Source organism: Nicotiana sylvestris, chromosome 2 (genome assembly GCF_000393655.2).
Source record: "Nicotiana sylvestris chromosome 2, ASM39365v2, whole genome shotgun sequence".
Classification (NCBI taxonomy): Eukaryota; Viridiplantae; Streptophyta; class Magnoliopsida; order Solanales; family Solanaceae; genus Nicotiana; species Nicotiana sylvestris.
The window spans coordinates 94,045,807-94,068,930 of record NC_091058.1 but is presented as its reverse complement, the minus strand read 5'-3'; the positions used below and the strand labels follow the sequence as shown (position 1 = coordinate 94,068,930).

Genomic DNA, 23,124 nt, shown 5'->3' with positions numbered 1-23,124 from the left:
CTTTGCACTTCTCGGATACTGATCGGGAGGTCTTTTTTGGACATCAATATGGGTTTTTGTGTATGGCCAAAAGGAAAAGGGGTATCAAAAGTTCAAAATAATTTTGATGGGTAAAACAGTACAACTCTTGGAATCAAACTTTCTTTCCAAAATTACAAACACAACTTGTGCCCCAGTTTTTCTTGCTTGGGGATTTTTATTTTTTTGTTACACTATGACCGAGCCGTGAGGCGCCTACGTATCCTTCTTTGAGGAATCAGGTCAAACGTAGTTCCCAATTCCTTTGTTTTTTTTCTTGTGAATTTTCTTTTGTCTTTATTATCATTATTTTTTTCTTCTCTTTTTCTTTCATTTTCATTACTGATTCCAAAAAGAGGGGTATGAAAGAATAAACAAGGCTCAAAAGGGGAAGCAAAGGTTAAAGTGTTTCGATAGAAGAAAGAATTGCCTCCGTCATTTCATTCTCCGATAAATGCTAAGTACAAACAAACAACAATTACAATTACAAGAAATCATACATAATATCTCTTAACTGCGTCAGAATTGATAGCCATGTCGACGCATTTCCCTTCGATATTTGTTAAACATAAAGCGTCATTGGGCTTGCTCTGTTCAGATTGCGATAATCAACACACACCCGAATTTTTCCATCTTTTTTTTTGGCACTGGCACCACATTAACCAACCAATCAGGATATCGAGCGACTCGAATAACCTTAGCATTCAACTTTTTGGTTACTTCTTCCTTAATCTTCACACTCATGTCGATTTTGAAATTCCTCAATTCTGCTTGACGGGAGGAAATGTCGGGTCAGTGGGCAATTTGTGAACTACTAGATTGGTGCTTAAACCCAGCATGTCGTCGTATGACCATGCAAAACGTTTTTGAATTCAATAAGTGCTTTGATTAGTTATTCCCTGATGTTTGGTTCAATGTGGACACTTATCTTAGCTTCCCTGATATCAACTCTCTATTAATTTCTTCGAAGGCTTCATCCTCATTGTATTCCGAGTCATCATCACAATTTTGTATTATAAGTTCGAAATCAGATTGATTTTTTTTAGACTAGGTTGAAGATCCGTCGTGCATGTCATGTCATTAGAACCAGTATAAAAAGAACTGTTCAGAAGAGAAAAAGAAGAAGAAAAATTAAAACAAAATAAGGAATGAAGAAAAAAAACTTTTACTTTATTAAAATACGGGATAGCAAGGTTTCACACTTTGGCGAGCACAAAAAGAAATCTGGATTACAACCTGGAATAATTCAGACAACAAGAAAGAAAATCAGAGCCCACTACCAAGACTCCCTTCGTATAGGAAGAGGAGTAGCCATTCAATTGTTGATTTTTGCTTTCAGCCCCACAAACTGTACATCTTCCCCGCTGGACCCTTTTACCAACACCATAACTGGCTTGTCATCTACCTTTTCCAACTATACCACTACTTTTCCACTGGTCGACTTTTCTTTTGAACCGGCACGGATCATCGTCACTGTTTGTGAGAGTTTCTTTAGCTCCCCTCCTTCGTGCACTAGCTCGATCATGTGGGTTTCATGGTGTGCTGGCAACGGGTTCTGATTGATGTTGGGTGCCTCTGGTGTCTGAACCTCAATCTTGTTGGTGTCAATAAGATTTTGCACTGCATGTTTCAACTTCCAACACTTCTCGGTATCATGTTCGGGAGCCCCCGAACAATACTCACAGCTTACCGAGTGGTCCATATTTTTGGGAATGAGATTTGGCAATCAGGGCTCAACAGGACTCAACAAGCCTAACTGCCTTAATTTGTAGAACACGTCAGTATAGGTTTCTCCCAACTCAGTGAATGTTCTCTGTATTCTTTCATTTATGAAAGCTTGATTTCCTCGGAAACCTGCCCCTGGAGGGTTCCTGTAGGCCCTTGGCGGCGGATAGGTGTTTTGTGGAGGTGGATATGTGTTTTGGGGAGCCGGCGCGCGCCATTTCGGGCGAGCCGGAGGCTGAGTGTATGTCTGGGTTTAGTGTACGGAGAAGTTTGGTTCTTGTGGCGGGTAGTAGGGTTGTGGAGGGTAATTTGGAGTGTGAGGGTAGTTTGCGTGATGGGGTCTGGGTTGGTAGCGAGGGGAAGGACCTCTCGATCTGGACCAGTTGCCTGACTCTATTGTCGCGACCTCTTCTCTCTTTTTCTTTCCAAGCGCACCTCCCGTGCCGCTCTGAATGGCCTGAGTCGTTGCCTTGATTGCCGAGTAACTCAGGATCTTATTCAACTTAAGTCCCTCTTCTACCATAACTCCCATTTTCACTACTTCATTGAAGGATTTGCCAACTGACGTCACCAAGTGACCAAAGTACGTTGGCTCTAGAGTTTGCAGAAAATAGTCCACCATTTCGTTTTCCCTCATTGGAGGATCAACTCTGGCTGCCTATTCTCTCCACCGGAACCCAAATTCCCGGAAGCTCTCCCCGGGCTTCTTCTCAAACTTTAGAAATGTGAGACGGTCAAGGACTATCTCAAGGTTGTACTGGAAGTGACCTGCGAAAGCCTGTGCTAGATCGTCCCAGGTGTACCACCTGCTCGGATCTTGTCTTGTATACCATTCCAGTGCTGACCCACTTAGGCTTTGGCCAAAGTAAGCTATCAGCAGCTCGTCTTTGCCACCAGCTCCTCTCATCTTGCTACAAAAACCCCGTAGATGTGCCACAGGATCGCCATGCCCTTCGTATAAATCGAACTTGGGCATCTTGAACCATGCTGGCAATTGGACGTTAGGGAAAGGGCATAGATCCTTGTAGGCCACGCTGACCTGGTGGCCTAACCCGTGCATGTTCCTGAAGGATTGCTCCAGGCTTTTGACCTTTCGAATCACCTCCTCATGTTCTGTGTTCTTAACCTGTTTCTCAGCTTCCTCTGGGATCCCAAATTGGGGTGTATATGTGTATGGCTCAGGAGCTTTAAAAGTGGGTTTAGGAGGAAAATATTGGGTGTCGTGAACTTGGAACAGTGGTTCACTAGACGATCTTTGTAATGTGGCTAGGGGAGGTGCCACAAAGACAGGAACATTTGGTGGTGGAGGGTTCTGATTGGGTGGCGGAGCTTGGGGATCATAGACATCTCTCCCCTGATAGTAGTGGTAGCTTGGGAAGCTTGTTGAAAGGCCGGGGGAAGGGTATTCCGGCGTGTGTCCTGGTGGGGGAGTAGGAGTGACAGGTGGTTCGGGCCCTTTTTGCACCTTAGCCATGGCTAGCTGCATTTCATTCGTTTCCAATTTCATTTTTTCCATATTGGCCATCGCCTCCTTCAGCATATGATGTGCCGTTTTTTCCGACTCAACACTATTTTCTGAGCCAGTCATGCTTTCTGGTATAGGCCCTTTTGATCTTGTTTGATAATGGTATGGTGCCAGTACGCTTTAACAACTAACTGTTTGGAATTGGACAAACAACAAACTTGTTAGCGTTAGAGTTTTAACAGATATTGCAATTGCACGTTGGGGGATGCAATGTTCTTAGGCAGTTAACCATTTCTAACATGTTTTTGCTCCTACCGCATGCATCCTCCCGGCTTGTTTTATTTGTGCCTTTTTCAAGTGTTTCGGAAACCCTCCATTCCCTCTTTTTTCTTTTTTCTTTCTCTCTCTCTCTCTCTCTCTTTTTCTTTTCTTTTATTCACTTTCTTTTTTTCTTTTTTAGCGGTGGTCGAACCTTATGTAGATTGCCTACGTATCATGTCCCCGCATGAATCAGACCTTGCGTAGTTCAGACCAATAAAAGATAAATAATAATAAAATATTTTTTGGAATTTTCAATTTTCATAATAAAACAAACTTGATTACAAAAGTTTAAAAAATGACCATACTAACAGACTTTGACAAAAGACAACAAACGGTCTCGAAAATCAAATAACCTGCATGCTCTAATCAAAGAATTACAAACTCAAAAACAAACAGCCAGATTCCTTCCCCTATATGCCAATTTTAACCAAATGGTTGTTTTTCAGACGTGGCCCCTTCTCAATTTCACATGAATTTTAAGGCCGAGAAGGATTATTTTACGACCTTTCACAAACTTGTTTGTTCTTTTACGAAAATAGCCATTCGAAAACTGAAAGATACTCTAAGGCTATCTCGGCAAGAACGGTTTAAGACATCACCGAAGCCGGGCCGGCTTATTTTAACTAAAAACCAAACGGTATTCACTTGACCACTGACTATTTTCTTATTTTTCAAATAATAAAAGACCTGGTTTTGCAAACACGACCTTTCAGCACTTCGGAGACGAAGATTTTAAGGCTGTGCGGGATAACTGGTCACAACCCAAAATAATGACCAAAGATTGTCGTTTATGCAAAGTCAGCCTTCCGGCGTCCCTTTCGAGAACATTCGGCTATTTTTGACAAAACGGCGTGACCCAACTTATTTATGACTCTTTTCTTGTTTTTTTTTTCAAATTAGAATAAAAGACCCGGTATTGCAAACACGGCCTTTCAACGCCTCAGGGACGGAGATTTTAAGGCTGTGAGGGTCAAAAATCAAAACATAACCAAAGGTGGTTGTTTATGCAAAATCAGCCTTCTGACGTCCCGTTTGGGAACATTTGGCTAATTTTGACAAAAACGGCGTCACCCGACGTATTTATGACTCTCTTTTTTTCCTGTTTTTCAAATCAAAATGAAAGATCCGATAAACACAGCCTTTTTAGCGCCTCGGGGACGAAGAATTTAAGGTTGTGTGGATAACCGGTCAAAATTCTAAAAGAATGACCAAATGTGGCCGTTTATGCAAAGTCAGCCTTCCGGCGTCCCTTTTGGGGACACTTGGCTATATTTAACATGAGCGGCATTACCCGACTTATTTATGAAAAAAATTCGACATTTTGTTTTGGCTATTTTTGCAAAGGAGAGGTTGGACATCACCCGACTTATTTATGACAAAAATTAAAATTTTGACATGTTTTTTTTTGTTGCTATTTTTGCAAAAGGGGAGGTTGGACCCGATGAGGGCTGCCTACGTATCTCACATCCTGTGAGAATCAAACCGGCGTAGTTCGGGCAACATAAACTAAACTTGTAAACAAGACTCCTTTCTTTTGTTTTTCAAATAAATCAAACTAAAAAAGACAATTTTCTTTTTCATTTTTTTTCAAAATTTCGGCAGGGTTTTGACACTACTTGGACATTGGTTTTATTTTTCTAAAAATAAGTAGTTATCTCCCTACACTGCTATTTTTCTTTTTCTTTTTTTTTTCAAAAATTCCCGATTTAAGAAGCCGGTTAGCATGCAGATCTGAAGCAAATAAATGTGCAAAACAAACAGGATGCAACAGGATGGTCTTTTTCATTTCAGGTTGCTTGTCCTAGACGGACCCAACCCCTGTGTTGAGTCCCCTAAGTCAAATGCAACATGATGCGAATAAGCGTTCCTACTAGGGATCCGATCATGAGGTTTTGTTATACTAGGTTTATCCTGGGTGTTTGTTCTAGACCTGGCTTACCCGAGCGGACAACTCGAGCCGAGGATGGGAACTGCGTACCGATAACCAAAAGATCATCCGATTTTGCAACTCCTCCGAATCCTCGTTCTATTTTGGAATAGGACACTAACAGAAAGAAGTCACGACCAGCGTGCACTCCTCAAGAGAGAGAAGAGAGGGATTTCATAGCAGTTTATATATACAGTTCAGATAATATCAAACCGGTAAGAGTAACATTTTGCACATTTAGGCTAAAACATGTAATAAAATCAGATAATAAATGAAGCCAAATAATAACAATTATTCTAAGCTCGAATTTTTGAACCCTGAACCAGAGATTCTGGGTTACCTCCCAGTAGATATTCAGTCCCCTAAGTCAAACGCAACATGATGCAAATAAACGTTCCTACTAGGGATCCGGCATGAAGTCAAGTTATTCTAGGTTCAACCTGGGTATATGTTCTAGACAGTGTACCCGAGCGGACAACTCGAGTTGAGGAAGGAGCTCCTTTCCGGGAACCAAAAGGCCAGCCGGCTTAGAAACTTTCCGAGCCTCTTTTATTTCAGGGTATGACACTAACAGAATAGGGAGTCTCAACCAGTAAGCACATCCCCGGAGGTAAGAAGAGAAGGGTTTCGGCACAGTTTATATACAATTCAGATAATATCAAAGCGGTAAAAGCAGCATTTAGCACATTGAGCCCAAACATGTAACAAAATCAGATAACTCCAAATATAACAATTTATCTAAGCTCGAATTTCTAACCCTGAACCAGTGGTTCTGGGTTAACTCCCCACCAGAGTCGCCAGAGTTGTCACACCTCCTTTTTCTCCCGCGCCACCTCAAAAGGGCGCGGAAGGGAGTTTTTTCCAATTAAAGGACAATCGAAACGGGATTTATTTATTTATTTCAGAGTCGCCACTTGGGAGATTTATGGTGTCCCAAGTCACCGGTTGATCCCGAATCGAGGAAAATATTGACTCTGTTTAACAATTTGCGCGCCAGAAATCCGGATAAGGAATTCTGTTAACCCGGGAGAAGGTGTTAGGCATTCCCGAGTTCTGTGGTTCTAGCACGGTCGCTCAACTGTCATATTCGGCTTGATTATCTGATATAATACATGTTGAACATATGTGCGAATTTTAACTTTTAACCGCTTTTATCATTATTATTATTTTAACAGAGAATTGCAACATCGTGAAAATATATCTCGAACCACGTCACATCAATGTACCCGTAGTTATCGACATATTTCGACTATGTTGAGATTTGGATTTGGGTCACATAAATGTGCACCCGAGTTTAAGAAATAAATTGTTAAAGGCGCGCCTAAAGCGACTAGCGTATCATTATTTTGGGTAAGGCCGTGAAATTTGCTAAACAACCGATCCCGAAGTCTATACAATTATTAACCATTTATTGAGGGCCCCGCAACTTGTACGTTTTATTGGGTGAGGCTCATCTCATTTATTTTAAAAGGATAATCCTAAAGTGCCTACATTTTTCTATTAAATTTGTCTTTAAAAAAATGAAAGAGAAAAGGTCCTAATTTATTTACATGCTTACGAATTGTTATAGTCGGGTTCCGAACGCAATTTGTTAAATCAGAATGTAAGCACAATATGGACAGCCCGTTGGCCAACGTGGACCCAGGCCCAACGTGTATGGCACAAAACTGGACCTGGGCCATATCATTCACATGTTACTACCTAGTTACATTATACTAGGCATGCTCACAGTTTGTAAAATTTAAAAAAACTTGGCAATCTAATTTTAATCCTAAACCATTTACATGCTGAAATTAACCAATAGTATCTAGCTAAACAATATTCCTACAAGTTCCGAAGCGGTCTATTCGTTTAATGAGCTAACTGTTGAATGTTTAAGAATATTCTAAATCAGCTAACATGCTTTTTGAGATATGATAATCATCAAACAATAACGAACTATCTGAATAGAGTTACTACACCATTTTTTTTTTTTAGCAATACATAGACAGTTCGTCCACTAAGCTACTGTCAGATGTTCCATTATATATTAAACAACTACATGATTCTGATTAGAGGAAACTAAATAATGTATATACACAACTAAAATTCAGAATATAACTAAGATAAATTCAGAACTTCAACTCTTCATTTCATATTCATACTTCATGTTTCAGCTTACAGTAACCAGCGTGTCAGTTGTGTACCTGATATTGGAAGTAAAAGAAGAGGAAGATCAGCAGAAATGCAGTAGCATATAACAACAGCAACAACAGTAGCAAATTGAACACCCAGGGACAGATCTTAAAACCAACAGAGATGATTCCACAACCAGTAACAGATTCAAGAATAACCCAACAGCAAACAATACCAGAAACCCAAGCTGAAACCCAAGAATTCAATGAAGCAGCACTCCAGAACCAAAAGAAAACCCAAGAAGACCAATCTGAAAATCAGTAGTACCAAATGCAAACCACAGAAGAAGTAACAATATTCTGATTCTCAGTAGTAAAGAAAGGCTTTTCTTTCAGTTTTTAATTCTCAAAGACTGAAGTTTTTAAGTTCTGACAAATCAGTTTTCTTTTCAACTTAAGCTCTAAATTTATGATGATCAAATTCCCCTTTTTTTAATTATGTCCAAGTCTGCTCTATTTATGCCTCATAACAGACCCCTTAACAAATAATAAAACCATCCACTTTCTCTTACCAAACCCACTACTACATAAAAATGCAATTGTTATTTTATTTAATCAACTTTTCTTGAGCCCCGTAATCCCACTATGTCTTGTTCCCCATTATTGATTAAACAAATGCATTATTCCCCACTATCACATGTCTTGTCCCCCACTATATTAAACAAATATATTAATCCCCACCATTATGTCTTGTCCCCCACTGCATATTATTTTATGCATTATTTTAATATATTAGCGCTTAGTGGACAGAACACTCGAATTAAATAATTGTTCAAATTTTCAATTCCAAAAAATGCCCCTCTGAAATTACTGAAATTACCATTTTACTCCTGAAAATACTGCAATTTGACATTCTACCCCCATCAGCTATAACCAATTCACCTAATCAATTCTAACCAACATACAACAGCTATAACCAATTCCTAATCAAATTTCATGAACAAATTTAGGCTAGAAACTCAATATTTTTGACTGAACAATATTTTTAACAACAAACATACTTTCAGATTCAATAACAGTAACAAATTGAACATAACAAACAAGTAGATTCAAATCACTAAACTCAATAATCAATTGAACTTTAAATTAAATCTAACAACATGATTAAACTAAACACTTCTATATTAAAACTAAACAAGAACATAAAACAAACTGAAGAAATAATCAAGAAATGATAACAACGAACAAGAAAATAATCAAACATATATTGATTTTAAATCCGAGAATATCAAACAAAATACGGTCAGAAATGAAACTTAAACCAACTAACCGAAAATGAACAACGACGAACTCGAACAGAAATGGCAAACTCGAACCATGACTGCCAACGACCTAATGGATCTCGACTTCAATGAAAACCCACCTTCTCCTTTAACCTTGACGAACTCCGACTGGACCTCACCGAACGATGAACAACAACGGACTCAAACAAAACCAAACGAAACCTTGACAGAACTTCGTCGGACTTTAACCGGACTGCCTCACTTTTCCTCCATGTGTGTGCGTGTGTTGAGCAGATGTTTGACGAAAGAGGAGATGAAGCAGCAACAGCTGTGTGTTTGGACGTGAGCAGCAACTCACGTCGAGGAATGGGGAGGAGCAGGGACGACGAAGAGGGCAGTTCGGATGGCGAGGTCGTTTGGGCTGTTCGTTGGTTGCATGGAAGATGGACGACGAAGACGACCACGAACTGGATGGCGAAGAACGACCACGAACTGGACAGAAGAGATCCGGAGTTCACCGGACTGCTGCTGGGCGTGAGGAGCATATGTGTTGCTGCTTTGGTGGTTATTTTGGAGGGTTGACGACGACGAAGAAGAAAGAGCAGCAGCCATGGGAGGTCGACGATCTGGTGAAGACGAAGCAGATGAAGCAGCGGCCATGGTGGTTTGGGTGGTGTTCATGGCTGGTGTTGCGAAGAAGATGACGCAGCAGGGGGAAGGGGCAGCTATGGCAGGGGTCGTTGGAGCTGGGGGGGTTGGTTTGGAGAAGAAGAAGAGAGGGGGGCGGGTGGCTTTAGGTTAGGGTTTCTAAAAAATGAAAAATGAAAAATGGAAGAAGGGGGGTTGGGATTTGTTTGGGTCATGGGGCGGACTGGGTCGGGTCGACCCGGTGGGGTTATTTGGTTTGGGCCATGGTTGATTTAAATTAAAATGTGGCCCAATCCGATTTTCTTCTTCTTTTATTGCTTCTTTTTTCTTCTTTTATTTTTTCTTAAACTAAACTAAATTATAAAAATCCTAAATTATCCTATAGAACTAAATTAATTTATAAAAGTGCAAATTAACTCTCAATAACAATTAACACACAATTAAATAGCAATTACGATAAAGTCACACAATTTGGACATTAAATGCTAAAAATGTAACGTACATTATTTTTATGATTTTTTGTTCTTTTTTTAAAACAAACTTAATTGCTCCCAATTGTAGAATTAAATCCTAAATGCAAATGCGACATATTTTTGTATTTTTATTAATTTAAAAAATAAACATGCACGGACAAATACAAATAATTATCCAAAAATGCCACGAAATTCTCAAAATTGCACACAAAAGGAAAATTGTTTCATTTTGAATTTTTGGGAGTAATTCTCTCATAGGGAAAAAATCACGTGCTTACACCCGAAACGCTGACCAACAAAAAACAGGTGTAGAAGCTGCAGGATGGATTGCCGCCTTATCAAGGTTCATCTCACGGTCATCGGATAGATGCCACAAATTCTTTAATGTATTAAGGAAAGACAATGGACTTCAATGGAATTTGGAATGTGTCAACGCCCTAAGGAAACTAAAGGCATATTGTCTTCACCACCCTTACTCGCCAAGGTAGATCTAGGAGAATGCCTCTTAGCCTACTTGGCTGTGTCCGAAGTCATGGTAAGTGCAGTTCTAGTCCGAGAAAACAAAGGTACGCAATCTCCAATTTACTATATCAGCAAAACCTTAGTTGATGCCGAAACAAGGTACCCCCACTCGAGAAACTAGCCTTAGCATTAGTCATAGCTTCACGAAAGTTTAGACCATATTTCCAATGCCACCCCATAAAGGTAGTAACAACCTTTCCCCTCAGGAGCATCCTACACAAACTCGAACTATCGGGAAGGTTGGCCAAGTGGGCCATAGAATTAACCGAGCATGATATAACATATGATCCGCGAACCATGATAAAGTCGCAAGTACTCGTCGACTTCATCGTCGACTTCAGTACGGAAATATTGCCCGAAGTCGAACAAGAAGCACTTCGCACTTCACATGACCGATCTGACCTTTGGGTCCTCTACACCAATGACACATCCAACGCCTCAGGATCGGGACTGGGACTCGTACTCGAAGTCCCGAAAGGTGAAGTGATTCATCAATCTGTACGATGCTCCGAAATGACTAACAATGAGGCCGAGTACGAGGCCATAATTGTAGGATTAAAATTGGCTCTCAAGTATGGTACTCGGCAGATCATCCTCCGTTGCGACTCACAGCTCGTTGTGAATCAAATCACTGGGACTTTCCAGATTAAGGAACAAAAGTTGCAGAAATACCATACCGAAATCCACAAACTGCTGCCAGAATTCGACGAATGTCGATTTGACCAAATTCCCCGAGCGCAAAACATCGAAGCAAATGATCTTGCCAAACTGGCGGCAACAACTAAAAACATCACCAAGGAGAATGTGGTCACCCTCCTCCACTCATCAATAGACCAAGTCAAGGTACATTCTATAAATTTAACTTGGGACTGGCTTAATCGCATCATATCATATCTACAGGAAGGAACACTCCCGCAAGATAAAAAAGAAGCCAAAAAGCTCTGAATACAAGCGGCCGGGTACAACCTTATTAACCATGACCTTTACAAAAGGACGTTCGACGGACCCTTATCCAAATTCCTTGGACCTAATAAGACAAGGCGTGTGCTCGAAGAGGTACACGAAGGCCACTGCGACGCCCATACGGGTAACTGGACCCTTGTCAGGTATCTTATTCGTGTAGGATACTACTCGCCCACTATGAAGAAGGAGGTCGCAGAGTACGTCAAGAAATGTGAGCAATGCCAGAGATATGCCCCTATGATACACCAAGCGGGAGAACTCCTACATTCTGCCACCTCTCCATGGCCGTTTATAAAATGGGGGATGGACATCGTCGGGCCCCTCCCAGTAGGGCGAGGTAAGACGCGCTTCCTTTTGGTTTTAACTGGCTATTTTTCCAAATGAGGGGAGGTAGGTGCATTCACTCAAATACGCGAACAAGAAGTCATCACATTCATCTGTAAAAACATCATATGCCGTTTCGGCATCCCCAAAGAAATCAGTTGCGACAACGAACCCTAGTTCATCAGGAAGAAGACGACTAAATTCTTCGAGAAATGGCACATCAAGCGGATACTCTCCACGCCATATCATCCTGCCGGCAATGGTCAAGCGAAATCCTCCAATAAAACAATATTAAACATACTAAAGAAAAAGCTTGAAGATGCCAAAGGGCTATGGCCGAAACTGCTACCGGAGGTGCTACGGGCCCTATCGCACAACACCAAAGACCAGCACATGCAAGATTCCATATTCACTAGTCTATGGCATCGATGCAGTCATACCTGTTGAGGTCGGGGAACCCAACCTGAGATACTCAAATGAGAGTGGATCAAGCAACAATGAGAGCAGGTTATAAGACCTAGATGAGGTCGATGAACGAAGGGATATGGCACACGTAAGAATGGTGGCCCAAAAACAACAAGCAGAAAGATATTATAACAAGAAGGCCAAAATACGACCACTCAAAGTCGGGGACTACGTACTAAAAGCCAAAACGCAAGCAGCAAAAGACTCGAATGAAGGGAAATTAGGAACAAATTGGGACGGGCCATATAAAATCACAGCAGCAGCAAGCAAGGGAGCATTTCAACTAGAAACAATGGAAGAAAAGCTACTACAAAATAACTGGAACGTCGCCCACCTAAAATACTTCCACTTCTGAAAAGAGATGCTTTCCAAGTCGTACCCTTTTTCCCTTACTCGATTTTTGTCCCAATCGGGTTTTCTTGGAGAGGTTTTTAATGAGGCGATGAGGAGGGCGCCTCAAGTTGTGAGGTATTGTTCATTGCCCTGCCTGTTGATTACATCTCCAGGCCGAACAATGAAGGGACTAGATATAAGGAATCTCCATTATATGTACTAAATCGACATGTACCGCCATTGTATGAGCAAAGTTGACATGTACCCCCAATATATGAATAAAATCACTCCATTATGTACACGAAATCAACACATGTCTCCAATGAATGAATAAAACCGACACTTATATCCCAATGGTTAAGGCTATCGACAAAGAATGGGTTCGACATTATTCGAACCACGACGGGATATTACTTCGGCGCCAGCTCGAAAGCAATATCCCAATGGCTAAGGCCATCGACAAAGAATGGGTTCGACATTATTCGAACCACAACAGGATATTACTTCGGTGCCAGCTCGAAAGCAATATCCCAATGACTAAGGCCATCGACAAAGAATGGGTTCGACATTATTCAAACCACGATGGGATATTACTTTGGCGCCAACTCGAAAGCAATATCTCAATGGCTAAGGCCATCGACAAAGAATGGGTTCGACATCATTCGAACCACGACAGGATATTCCTTCGGCGCCAGCTCAAAAGCAATATCCCAATGGCTAAGGCCATCGACAAAGAATGGGTTCGACATCATTTGAACCACGATGGGATATTACTTCGGCGCCAGCTCGAAAGCAAAATCCCAATGACTAAGGCCATCGACAAAGAATGGGTTCGACATCATTCGAACCACGACGGGATATTACTTCGGTGCCAGCTCGAAAGCAATATCCCAATGGGGAAGGCCATCGACAAAGAATGGGTTCGACATCATTCGAACCACGACAGGATATTACTTCGATGCCAGCTCAAAAGCAATATCCCGATGGCTAAGTCCATCTACAAAGAATGGGTTTGACATTATTCGAACCACGACGAGATATTACTTCGGTGCCAGCTCGAAAGTAACATCCCAATAGCTAAGGCCATTGATAAAGAATAGGTTCGACATCATTTGAACCATGACGGGATATTACTTCGGTGCCAGCTCGAAAGCAATATCCCTACGGCCAAGGCCATTGCTAACAAACATAGTTCAACTAAATGCTATAAGTTCAGCATTTCAACAAAGCTCTAGAGCGACGTGATTGCGGCAGAAGCCGTCGTCAAACAAGCCAAATAAAGAAAATGATTTAGAGATGCATGCCCAAAACGACCTTCATTTACAGCAAATATATTACAAATATTGATCCTTACAAAGGGTTCAAAATCACCCTTACAAAAAATCGTGAAGCAAAAAGCACAAAACAAATACTATACATCATTTCCGGTGCCATACGCGTCTTTGTACCAAGAGTTGGAGGCAAGTTTGTTCGCATCATTAGAATTTAATATCATCTCCATCATGCATGAGTGGATCGTACCCGCATGCCTCACGAACTGCACGAGCCCTAACACGTACATCCCAAAGTTCCACTTCAAACGCCCTCCCATCAACATGAAGAGCTTTGTACACATCGAGTTGAGCCTTGGCGTGAACCCACAACTCATATAAATGTCGAGGCATGACAGGATCAGCTGGGGCATAAGATGTAGAAGGCTGCGACTGTCGTCGTAAGTCCTCCGCTTTCAAAGAATCCAATTGCTTGGTCAATGCGGATAGTTCTGCCTCCAACTCTTGAATACGACCCTCAAGCTCCGTCGTCCTAAGCGCAGACGCCTCTATCTCCTTAGTCCACTCTAACTTACAAACACGGAGAGCATCCTTTGAAACTGCCAACTTAGAAACGGCTGTCGCTCTCTCCCCCTCAGCATGGGCCAATCTATCAGCATTCGCACTCAATTCACCTTTAAGCTCGTCAACCTCAGTCGTCTTCATGTCCAATTCAATAGTCAAACTGGCTACCTTCGCCTGAAGATCGGCATTTTGAGACACCACTCCCCTACTTAGCTCAAGCTCATCTTCCCTGGCCCTAAGGGCTGCCTCAAGCTCACTACTACGGGCAACGACACTCATAAGGTCCTCATCTCGTTCCTTCAACTCCTCGATCTTACGTGCCAGCTGATCCTCCCTCTGCTTGAGCCCTTCACAGAGCAGTTGGAAAATACGATCCTGATTGTAAATATAGACCATCGTACAATATTTGGTGCGATATTCTTGGTACTTGGAAAACATCTTTGCATAGAGGGTCATCCTCTTCCTTTCCCGATGCTCACGCTCGATCTCCATGATGAGGGTCTAGCACCAGAAGTAAAAATTAGAATAAGTAGGCCAAAAATAGTAACACGGATCCAACGATGAAATAAAAAGAAAGACATTTACCCGTAGAGCCATGCCAGAAACACTCCGAGACAACTCTGAATCACTCATCGCTTTAAGTGCCTCACTCTCAGGGGCAGCACACAAAGGGGCAAAAATAGGTGCCACCTGATCCCAGTCCGACAGTAAGTCGTAATTCCCAAGAACGACTATGTGTCGATCAGAACCCTTCATTCTGATCTCTATGTGAGTATAACGCTCCACAAACTCGCGAACATTCTCTGGGTCGACGTCTGAATCCGAACCGTCGCCCTCAGCACGTAAACCCCCACCAACAGTAGATGATGTGCCGCCCTCGGCGGAACACGTAAACCCCCCTTCTTGATAAACCCCTTATGTTTGGGGAGATCTCCCCGCCAAGATGGCGTCAGCCATAAATGTGGGTACCGGTGCCGCCTCCGATGCACCCGTCCTGCCCTTGCTGGTCTCAGCGACCACGCTCTTCCCAAGCTCCATCCTCTTTATTTTTCTCAACAAAGACTTGTCCCCATTAGAGGACTCATCCACGGGGCATTGAACTGATAAAGAAGGGATCTCCTCCCTCACAACCATGTTTCGAGAGGAGCCCCTCACCTGTAACGACTGGGCAATACCCTCTCGGGCAGACTCACCCAAAGTGAATTACATCCCTGCGGAGGCGACGACCCTACGAAATGCAGGGACTGGGAGCCCCCGCCTAGAAGCCCCACGACCTGTCGTCATAAAGAGTCGTATCAATGGACAATGATATATGGACGAAGAATGATACAGAGGAAGACACTCACTATATGAAACTTTCACCCCAAAGCGTTTCACGAAAGTGGGCCAGTCTTGAGTCTCTGCTGTATGGGGAAGCAGACGGGCTACCCAATCCCTTATAGCTGCAATGGGATAGGGTGGACGCCCCAAAGCTGCAAAAGAAAACCACAAATAAACACCAAGGGGAATGAAGAAAAAAGTAAGAGTAAACAAGTGGTGGCACTTACGATTCTCATTCCACCGCTCAGGAAATCTAGCGGGGTCGGATACGATGTGGTCAGTTCTGACGAAGAAGTATTTATGCCAAAATTTGTGGCTCGCCCGATCATCAGTTCCGACCACCATCCCTTTTGTCCCACGGTGCCTCAGATGTACCATAGTACCCCTATAAAAGCTGGGTGAAAACAAATGTAGGAGGTGGTGAGCGGTAACTTCACACCCCGCTAACTCTGCATACTTCGTCAACAACAGGAGTATTTTGAGCGTGTACGGGGAAAGCTGTGCCGGGAACACCTGATAGAATCAACAGAACTCTTCTGCTAACGGGAGAAGGGGGAAGGAATGACCAATCACAAAGGGGTACTCATAAAAAGCACGGTACCCCGGTCTATGGACTTCCACGAAGTCTCTTCCCGCTGGAACCATTTCAATATGAGCAGGAATGTTATTTTGCATGGAGGGCATTGATGTGGACTTGCTCAGTTTCAGAGAATACTGGGATGGGAGTAGGAGGATGATCTTTGAGAAAGTCACTGCGAGACATAAGGTGTCTCGGAGGTAGCTCATCCACGGAGGGAAGGCTATCCCCTTCCTCCATCGTCAGGTCCTCGCCACCGGGAGGAGGCGCCATGGATAGCAGGGTGGCGTCAGAAACCCCCTCATGTGATCGGTGTGTTCTAAGCATGTCTGTGAAGGAAGATGTGCTAAAGCAACAAGAAAGACCAAGAATAATGAACGAGAAAGAGGGGATGAAGAGAACGCATAAGCAAAGCTAGAAATGTGAAAGGAAATGATCGGAAGAGAAATGGCCAAATGTTTTTGAAAAAACAAACCCTTCCCCTATTTATAGGGTTGGGTGGTGCCAGAATCGAAGCGAAAAGACTTCCCTTGGTAGCGAAACCGAAGCGACATGCCATCATGTTATCCCTCGGGAAGATGCGCCATGATGACGCACGTGGAAGTGACGTCACCCCAAAGATAGCACACACCACCAAAGTTATGGCAAAATACTTCGTTCGTTCGTCATCAGCCGAAACCGATATGGTTTGCAAATCAAATTTCTTCGTATGCATGGACGACATTCTCTTATCAAGGAGGGAGATTGTCCTCTATAAACGATAAACGATGATCGACAGTAGATAGCGAATGCACGATGTTTGTAGTCGTGTTAGCATGATAGGGAACAATGGGAATATGCCTTAGAATATTTTTTAAGTTGTACTTTATTCTTTTGAGAGGAAGGAGGGAGATTGTCCTCTATAAAAGGGGGCCAAACATTCTGTAAAGAGAGGATCACAATTCTAAGATCCATATACGACTTTTACTTGAAACTAAAAACATCTATTGCAAAATCTCTCTACATTCAAAGTGATCATATTTATAATTTGTCATTCAACTCTGAAACACAGAAAAACATTATTCATCTTGCTCGTTCTTAACATCCTTCAAGCTAGATCTTATTATACTTGGCTGAGATTTACCTCTTCAACTTTCTTAATTGATTTAATCAAAAAGGTTTCAATATCTTTTGGTCAAACACATATTACCCAAAAAACAAAATATCACAGGAAAGGACATGTCCCCATCGTGAAGCCCATTAATTTCTCCTATGCAATTCGTATTGCCTTTACAAAATAATAGATACTTAATATACAAAATCATACACCCTCGTTCCAAAATGATACTAATCTTTAACCAAGTTTCACGTTTGGTTGAGTATTAAGATAGATAACTTATATTTATGGTAAGTATTGATTTAATGAATATAAACATGTACCACTAAGTAAAAGTTAAACAACAATAACAACAACCCAATATAATCGCACTAGTGAGGTCTGGGGAGGGTAGAGTGTACTTAGACCTTACCTCTACCTTCGAAAAGGCAGAGAGACTGTTTTCTGTAGACCCTCAGCTCGGAAAAGATAAAATAAGGACGACAACAAGCATATCAATCGGAAAACCAGAGCAAAAATACAAAACTAACAGTAAGTACTGTAATCAAAAAGCCGAAACGAAAGCAACAACAAGTAATAACAGAAGTCAAACGATACGACAATACACAAACAGGACAACACTCAGCTACCTATCCTAACCCTTTACCTTTATTCTCAACCTCCACGCATTCCTATCCATGCTCAAGTCCTCAGTAAGCTGGAGCAACACCATATCCTGCCTAATGACATCTCCCCAATATTTCTTTAGCCTGCCTCTACCTCTCCTCAAGCCCTCCAAGTCCAACCTCTCGCACCTCCTTACCGGAGCATCTGTGTCTCTCCTGATCACATGGCCGAACCATCTAACTCTCGCCTCCCGCTTTTTTTCCTCCATAGGGGCCACGCCCACCTTGTCCCAAATAACTTCATTTCTAATTCTATCTAACCTGGTATGCTCGCACATCCATCTCAACATCCTCATTTCAGCTACCTTCATCTTATGGATATTAGAGTTCTTGACTGGCCAACACTCCAATCCATACAACATAGCCGGTCTGACCACCGCTCTATAGAACTTACCTTTAAGTTTTAGTGGCATATTTTTATCACACAAAATACTATAAGCGAGCCTCCATTTCATCCACCCGTCCCCAATACGATGTGTAACATCATCGTGGATTTCCACATTCCCTTGAATAACTGACCCAAGGTATTTAAAACTTTCTCTCCTAAGGATGACTTGAGAATCAAGCCTCACATCTTCATCTACTACCTGAGACGCACCACCGAAATTGCACTCCAAGTATTCCATCTTCGTCCTGCTCAACTTGAAACCTTTAGACTCTAGGGTCTGTCTCCAAACCTCTAATCTCTCGTTAACACCTCCTCGCGTCTCCTCAATCAGTACAATATCATCTGCAAATAACATGCACCACGACACCTCCCCTTGAATGTGGCGTTAGAGCGTCGATCGCCATGACAAATAGAAATAGGCTGAGGGCTGACCCCTGATGCAACTCTATCATAACTGGAAAGTGTTCCGAATCCCCTCCCATTGTCCTCACTTGAGTCTTAGCTTCATCATACATGTTCTTAATTTCTCTAATATATGCAACAGGAACACCTCTAGTCTCTAAAAATCTCCACAGAACCTCCCTCGATACTTTATCGTAAGCCTTCTCTGAGCCGATGAACACCATGTGTAAATCCCTCTTCCTCTCCCTATACTGATCCATCAACCTCCTAACAAGATGGATAGCTTCCGTAGTCGAACGTCCCGTCATAAATCCGAACTGGTTTTCAGAAATAGTCACGATCCTCCTCAACCTCAACTTCACCACTCTCTCCCAGACTTTCATAATGTGACTTAGTAACTTTGATGCCCTGATAGTTGTTGCAAAAACCTCAATTTCACCACTCTCTCCCAGACTTTCATAATGTGACTTAGTAACTTTGATGCCCTGATAGTTGTTGCAACTTTGGATATCACCTTTGTTCTTATATAGTGGGACCATCGTACTCCTTATCCATTCTTCAGGCATCTTCTTCGTCCTAAAAATGACATTAAATAACTCATTGAGCCACTCCAAGCCCGCCCTACCTACGCTCTTCCAAAATTTCACCGGGATCTCGTTTGGACCTGTCGCTCTCCCCCTGCTCATTTTATGCATAGCCTCCTTAACCTCCTCGACTCTTATGCGCCTACAATACCCAATGTATCGACGACTCTCGGAGTGCTCTAAGTCACCTAGCTCAATGTTCTTACCTCCCTCTTTGCTCAAGAGTTTATGAAAGTAAGTCTGCCATCTTCGGCGAATAAGTGCCTCATCCAACAAAACTATGCCTTCCTCGTCCTTGATGCACTTCACTTGGTCCAAGTCACGGGCTTTCCTTTCTCGCACCTTGGCTAGTCCGTACAACTTCTTATCCCCTCCTTTGCCTCCAAGTTCTTCGTACAAGCGTTCAAATGCAGCAGTTTTGTCGTTGTGACCGCTAACTTTGCTTCCTTCTTAGCTATCTTATACCGCTCCCTATTCGTCCTCTTTTCCTTCTCGTCTGTACTCCCCAATAGCTGCAAATATGCCGCTTTCTTGGATTCCACTAAGTCAAAGTTAAAGCAATTATAAAAAGTAATTATACGAATGAATAATGCAAGTCATTTTCCCTAATTGGTCTAAAATACATTCATTTAGCAGAACATCTTCACCAACTAAAAGGAACACTTCTTTTTTGGAGATTGCTTGAAATACAATTTTTGCATTACATTGATTGTTCTTTCGCGAAACCCCCTTTTAAAAAAATTGAACCAAATGCCAACAGTTTGGAACGCCATGTGCCTTTGAGCTTCAGATCGTTCAGCTAGCTTAATTAAGGAATAATTTGGTTCACATGCTAATTATTAGGAGATTATAATGCTTGATTGTTTATCCGTCGAATAATAATGAAGCGATTCTTTATAAGATATATAATAATGTATGAATTGTTATACAATGCAATTACTATTATGAAGGTATTACCTATATCTTAAATATCTTTTTTGTCTTTAAAAAAGTTTTTTTATGTATTATTATATTGATGTACATATTTTTATTCCACAATATATTTCTCATAAATTTTCGCATAATTCAATAATGAGTATTCTTTAATATTTCTAATAAACGTTATAGTATGGATTATTTGTTTTTGTACAACCAGCCAAACACTCTTAGTTATGGAGATGGTTACTATTCCTAATCTCTTCATTTAAATATTGTAAATATTGTTCCAAATTCCTCTTACCAAACGACCCTTAAATATTAATCTTTCACTGCCTTTCTGATGATTCTCTATTTGAGAGAGAGATTTTTAAAAATTCAAAAGGAATTGAAAGTCATAACAAGAAAACTACTTGGGATTAGATTAAGAGATTGAAGGTCTAATATATCAAATAATTGATGCACCAAATGAACAACTATTAGTTGTACCAGTATCAGGGTTGAAAAAATACACACTACATTTTTTTTCATTATGCTCTGAAAATTATGCATAAATTACAAGCTATGAAATTTACAACCATAGACTTTTTTCTTATTAGCAAAAAAAAAAAAATGGATTTTTTTCTTTTCTTCCCTTCAGCACCCCATCAAATAAAAAAGTTCAGCTCTTGATCCTTTGATCAAATTTAAGCCTCACTCAAAAAAAAGATCAAATATACATCTTATTTGTTTTCATCAGAGAATATAGTGAATGTGAATCACAAATAAATCCTACCCTAATCTGTAAAAAAGAATATTTTCTCCTTACTAAAATTCAAAGAGAAGTCGAACGAAATTTCATGTAGTTCAAAATAATCCTCATTCCTCATCTTGAACAAACTGGCTCTTCAGCAATAGTTTCCAACAATGGTTTCTTTGACCTACACATAGACAATCTGTGCTTAAATTCTGGAGTTGAAAACTCTTCAATATCATCCAAATTCAACTTTGGCAAAACTTGTTGCTCACAATTGGCCTGAGGCTGTACTATTTCCAGAGCAGAATACTCTACACATGATTCAGGCAAGATTCTGAAACTTCCAATTGACACCCTTTTGGACACAGAATTAGCAGTAAGTAACAAAGCTCCCATATCAGCAGCTGAGACAAATGAATTTACTCTTTTCATTGGAAACATAGCATATACATTGCCCATATCAAGATCTTCATCAGCATTCAGAGCAGAAAATCTCCTTCCAATTTTAAGTGACCTTGTGTTTACAAGAAAGAAATTAGGTGTCTCTAACATGACCTCTGCTGCTTTTATTGGTTGATAAAAATGTCTGATTTCACCACTTGGGAATATGACTTTTACACCTCTTGTTTGTTTGTTGCCTCCTGGTCCTAATAAGGTACAAGAAATATAGTTGCCCATATCAATAACACAAGATTGAATATAATTTTTGTGGGTTTAAGAGAATAGAGATGAGTTCTTGGATTTGATTGTTGAGGATGAGAATGAGGTAGTCTAGTCGTATATATATAAATGATGAAGGGATAATGAGAATGTTGGTAGTGGGAATTATAAGAAAAGAAAAGAGAGCAGATTTTTTTTTTTTTTTGAGAGCAGAATATAGGATGAGTAGAGGACAGTTGTATAAAGTAAGGGAAATAAATGACGTGGAAGAAAGTGGCCAAGGGTAGCCACATGACAGTTGACATCCGCGTTTAATTGAAACTATACATGTACCCGAAGTCGAAAGGAAAGTACGTTTATCTAGTTTCTCTTTTTTTTTTTTTTTAAACAAAAATAATACTTAGTACGTTTATCTAGTTGGTTTCTATGATTTGTGGGTATATCCAATTTCTTTACTTTTCTGTTAAATGCGTGTGGAGCCCATGTTTGATTTGCCTTTACGTATCATTATTACCAAATTCTGGTGTAACACACATTGATTTGCTTGCTTTTCTCCAAAAATGGTGAATGCTTTTACTTTTACTTGCTAAGGTTAACGGAGGCAAAAATAAAAGGCAAAATACCTTAAAACTCCGTAAACTTGATATGGATTATTAGTTACAGTCTTAAACTATTGATGGTCTTAATTATACCTCTCAAATTAGCCTTTTGAGAGCTATTACCCCCTGGACGCTGATGTAACAAAGAGTGTGGGTGCACTCGCCTGCCACGTGGATTTTTCCTGTATATGTGGCATTTTTTTTAAAAATATATATATATTTTTACCTTTTTAAGTATGTTACTTCTTTAGATAATTTTTTTTGGAATACAATTTATGATAAAACTTGAATAGAACTACATTATTTAGGCTAAAAATAATAAAGTTTTAGTGAATCTTTTTTTGAATTTGACCTGAAAATAAAGATTTATACAATTGAAATAAATAGTCAAGGCATCTAAAAAGTTATAAAAATACATAGTTTGAAATTAATTATTTTGGTAATAATTTTTTATATAGCTCTAAATTATGGTGCTCTAAAAATATATTTTTTTTTTACAGAATTTACTTGAAAAAGTAAAAATACACAGTTAAAATAAATAGTCATTGCATCAATTGAAGAAATACACTCTTTTTATACTTGAAAAAGTAAAAATACACTCTTTTTATAGTTGAAAAAATTGTACACAATTGAAGAAATACACAGTTGAAGAAATTGTACACTCTTTTTATTTCTTCTTTTGATGCAATGACTATTTATTTCAATTTTTTTTTTAATTTTTCAGGTAAAATATGTTAAATATATATATATTTAGAGCACCGTAATT

At 40.6% G+C, this 23,124-nt stretch overlaps 2 protein-coding genes across 2 annotated transcripts; both read right to left on the bottom strand.

Annotated features, from left to right (window-relative positions):
* Nucleotides 1-1,247: 1,247 nt before the first annotated feature.
* Nucleotides 1,248-3,331, bottom strand: LOC138885254 (uncharacterized). Its single transcript, XM_070166183.1, has 2 exons — nucleotides 2,574-3,331; nucleotides 1,248-1,254 (listed from the first exon to the last, which is right to left on the bottom strand). The coding sequence occupies exons 1-2, from the start codon at nucleotides 3,329-3,331 to the stop codon at nucleotides 1,248-1,250; spliced, it is 765 nt and encodes a 254-aa protein (XP_070022284.1).
* A 17,532-nt stretch (nucleotides 3,332-20,863) lies between these two features.
* On the bottom strand, nucleotides 20,864-21,928 carry LOC104245840 (uncharacterized). The gene has a single exon (XM_009801535.2). It carries the CDS (start codon nucleotides 21,775-21,777, stop codon nucleotides 21,229-21,231), a length of 549 nt encoding a protein of 182 aa, XP_009799837.1. The 5' UTR covers nucleotides 21,778-21,928; the 3' UTR covers nucleotides 20,864-21,228.
* Nucleotides 21,929-23,124: the final 1,196 nt, after the last annotated feature.

Bases quoted from the DNA above. Each gene is read 5' to 3' on its own strand.
- LOC138885254 (XM_070166183.1), bottom strand. From the start codon at position 3,331: ATGACTGGCTCAGAAAATAGTGTTGAGTCGGAAAAAACGGCACATCAT.
- LOC104245840 (XM_009801535.2), bottom strand. From the start codon at position 21,777: ATGGGCAACTATATTTCTTGTACCTTATTAGGACCAGGAGGCAACAAA.